General features: G+C 36.8%; 1 protein-coding gene across 1 annotated transcript; it reads right to left on the bottom strand.

The window, feature by feature from the left end:
• On the bottom strand, positions 1-2,212 carry LOC118754321. Its single transcript, XM_036489196.1, has 2 exons — positions 1,293-2,212; positions 1-1,165 (listed from the first exon to the last, which is right to left on the bottom strand). The coding sequence occupies exons 1-2, from the start codon at positions 1,579-1,581 to the stop codon at positions 978-980; spliced, it is 477 nt and encodes a 158-aa protein (XP_036345089.1). The 5' UTR covers positions 1,582-2,212; the 3' UTR covers positions 1-977.
• Positions 2,213-2,707: the final 495 nt, after the last annotated feature.

Here is a 2,707-nt window from a genome sequence, read left to right as displayed (position 1 = left end):
CATATCTGTGAAGAAACGCTTATTATTATACAGGAATGTAAGAAGGCTAACATTTTGCGGTGACAAACAACTTCTACGTGGCGTGACAATATTCCCAGCAATTGAAAAAGTGCGTTCGGACTCTGCCGATGTAGCTGGTATGCACAAATATCTTGCGGTTAATTTGAAAAGTTCCGGATAAATAGCACGGTGATTTTTCCACCATGTTAGGGGATGAATGTTGTGGCCGATCTGAGGTTCAGCCAAATAAGAGTCGATTTGTGACATAAAATTATTTGTTGGGATTTCACCATCAAACAAAAAATCCAAGTCGGTATGTACTACGCTGTCTGTTTCTTGGTTAATGACATTGCTTACTTGAAGTTGGCTTCTGATAAAGTCATAAACCTTGTGTTTTGTTTGCGAATCTTCATCATTAAGGTTCTTATATCTGGGGTCTAAAAATTAGGAAATTATTGGAGCTGAAACTTTTTCTAAAACACAACCCATATTGAACCTTTCAAAAAGGGAATTATGTGCAGTTTCTTTGAATATATATTTATTTGCATCGTCTTCCGACGATGCGGCCATGTGGTTTTTAATAAGACGGTGTATTAAAGGTCGCACTAAAGACAATGTCACATTTTTGCCACCACATAGCACTGCAGTCGCTTTATCAAAAGGTTTCAAAATGTCAACCAAGTTCTGCATTTCACCCCACTCCTTCTCTTGCATTTCTAGCCTCAGCGCATCGCAAGTTTTTGTAACGGTTTTATCTGATAAAACTAGGCAGATTGCATTTCGATTCAAAAGCAGCCTCTCACACATGTAATATTTGGAGTTCCAACGTGTTTCGCAGCATTGTATGAGTCGATTTTCCTTTATCCCCAACTGTACTTGGCGGTTTACTAGTGCAGTTATGGCAATATTTGAGCGATGAAAATGTGCTGTTAAATTTCGTCCTTTTTTGCAAATTTTATCGTAATCAGGTACAGCTGCTAATGCGTCACAAGCTGCAAAAGGTGAGCGCTGCACTTGATGCTGTCCCCTATATTAAAAAGTTGTTGCGCTGCTGCATTCATGACTGATGCACTGTCGTGCGTTATCGCTTGCGTTTTGTCGGAAATGTTCCAATCGGCTAAAACTACTTCTATTGCGGATGCAATGTTTTCAGCATTTGGTCGGTCTATAAATACAAATTATTTAAACAATTGACATGTCTTAAAATTAAAACACAAATTATGCATGTATGTATGAGTGTATGTGTTTATTTTATATATCTACATACAAGGTAGTTATTTTAATAGATTTACCTTCTAGTTGCTCGTTACAAAGTGTAACTTTGCACAATTCACTATTTTTGTCAATATACTGGGCTTCGACTGATAAATAACAATCTTGAGTTCTTGATGTCCATTCGTCCACTGAAATTGATGCGCTTTCTACCTCCGCCAAATCGTTTGCAATTTTTTCTCTTACGTCATTATAAAACAATTGTAAGCGTGAGAGTATACTTTGTTGAGAGGGAACTTTGTATCCTGGTTCCAATAACTTCATAAAGTCGCGAAAGCCTTCAGAGGAAAGGAAGGAGATTGGTAACATGTTACTTGCGATTAGGCGTGCCACTCCACGAGATATCAATTCCTGACGTTCAAATGTGCAGTCATGAACGGTGTCGTGCTTTTTTCTCTTACGGCCACCCGAGGTGCTCGCCTGCGTTTCAACGCATTCACCACTTGTTGCATCGATATTCGTGTCCGGTGTTCTACATATGTGTAACAAGCTTGTGCTCTATATTTTACTTATAACTTATATTTTTCTTTATTTGTACTTACATGCCACCACCACGAATCGGTTCCTTCTTATGGACTTGTTTCAAGTGAGTGCTTAGCGAGGAAGTGGAGTAGTGGAAACTAAGGACTGCTCCACAAATGGAGCAGGTAACTTGCTTACCATCACTGCACTTCGTAAAAAAAACTCCACACCCAACTTTGTTTTCTTGCACTCATGTTCACAAAAACACACAAAATTTATAAATTCTTATTTTTTTTTTTGACAAATAACACTTATTACAACGATCGAATATTCGATTTTAAGAAGTTATTCGAATAATCGTAGCTTTGCGACTATTCGAATAATCGAAGAGAATCAACTATTCGAATAGTAACATTCGATTTCCAATCGTACAAACAATTGCCATTCGAACGTTCGAATATTCGAATAATCGAATTATTCGAACAATTTCAAGAGCTCTAGTTGCTATCGATATTCTTGGAACATTTTGATATAATAAACGATATTTTTTATCGATTTTGTTATCGATATTTTTATCGATTTTGTTATCGATTTGGCTACCGATATTCTCGGAACTTATCGATATAATAAACGATACTTTTTATCGAGTTTGTTATCGATTTTGCTATCGATATTATTACCGATTTTGTTATCTATATTACTATCGCTTTTGTTATCAATATTTTTTTTTAATGTGTGCTTTCGTTTTTGACTTGGATGTGCTCTTAACCATACCACGTATTCTACGTTTAAATTTAGCGGCCTGCTATACATGGATGTGTGTAAAGTTTACACTTTAAACCGTTTGACTCAATAATTTCAAGCCGCCTTTATACCAGACATTTTAGTTTACTCCTCAAAACTGTCGCTGACACTGTTAGCCAACGGTTTATTTACTTTTGTGATCCATGCAGCATTTGTGTTTGTGTCGAGC

Source organism: Rhagoletis pomonella, unplaced genomic scaffold (genome assembly GCF_013731165.1).
Source record: "Rhagoletis pomonella isolate Grant_MI unplaced genomic scaffold, Rhpom_1.0 Rhpom_scaffold_03708, whole genome shotgun sequence".
NCBI classification, from domain to species: Eukaryota; Metazoa; Arthropoda; class Insecta; order Diptera; family Tephritidae; genus Rhagoletis; species Rhagoletis pomonella.
The sequence above is the reverse complement of the archived record's forward strand: the minus strand, read 5'-3'. Positions and strand labels throughout refer to the sequence as shown.

What these genes read in the sequence shown, in the direction of transcription:
- LOC118754321 (XM_036489196.1), bottom strand. Translation starts at nt 1,581, where the DNA reads ATGTTACCAATCTCCTTCCTTTCCTCTGAAGGCTTTCGCGACTTTATG. An exon ending in TTGTAACGAGCAACTAGAAG is followed by an intron (nt 1,166 to 1,292) that starts GTAAATCTATTA and finishes TTGTATTTATAG; the next exon opens with ACCGACCAAATGCTGAAAAC.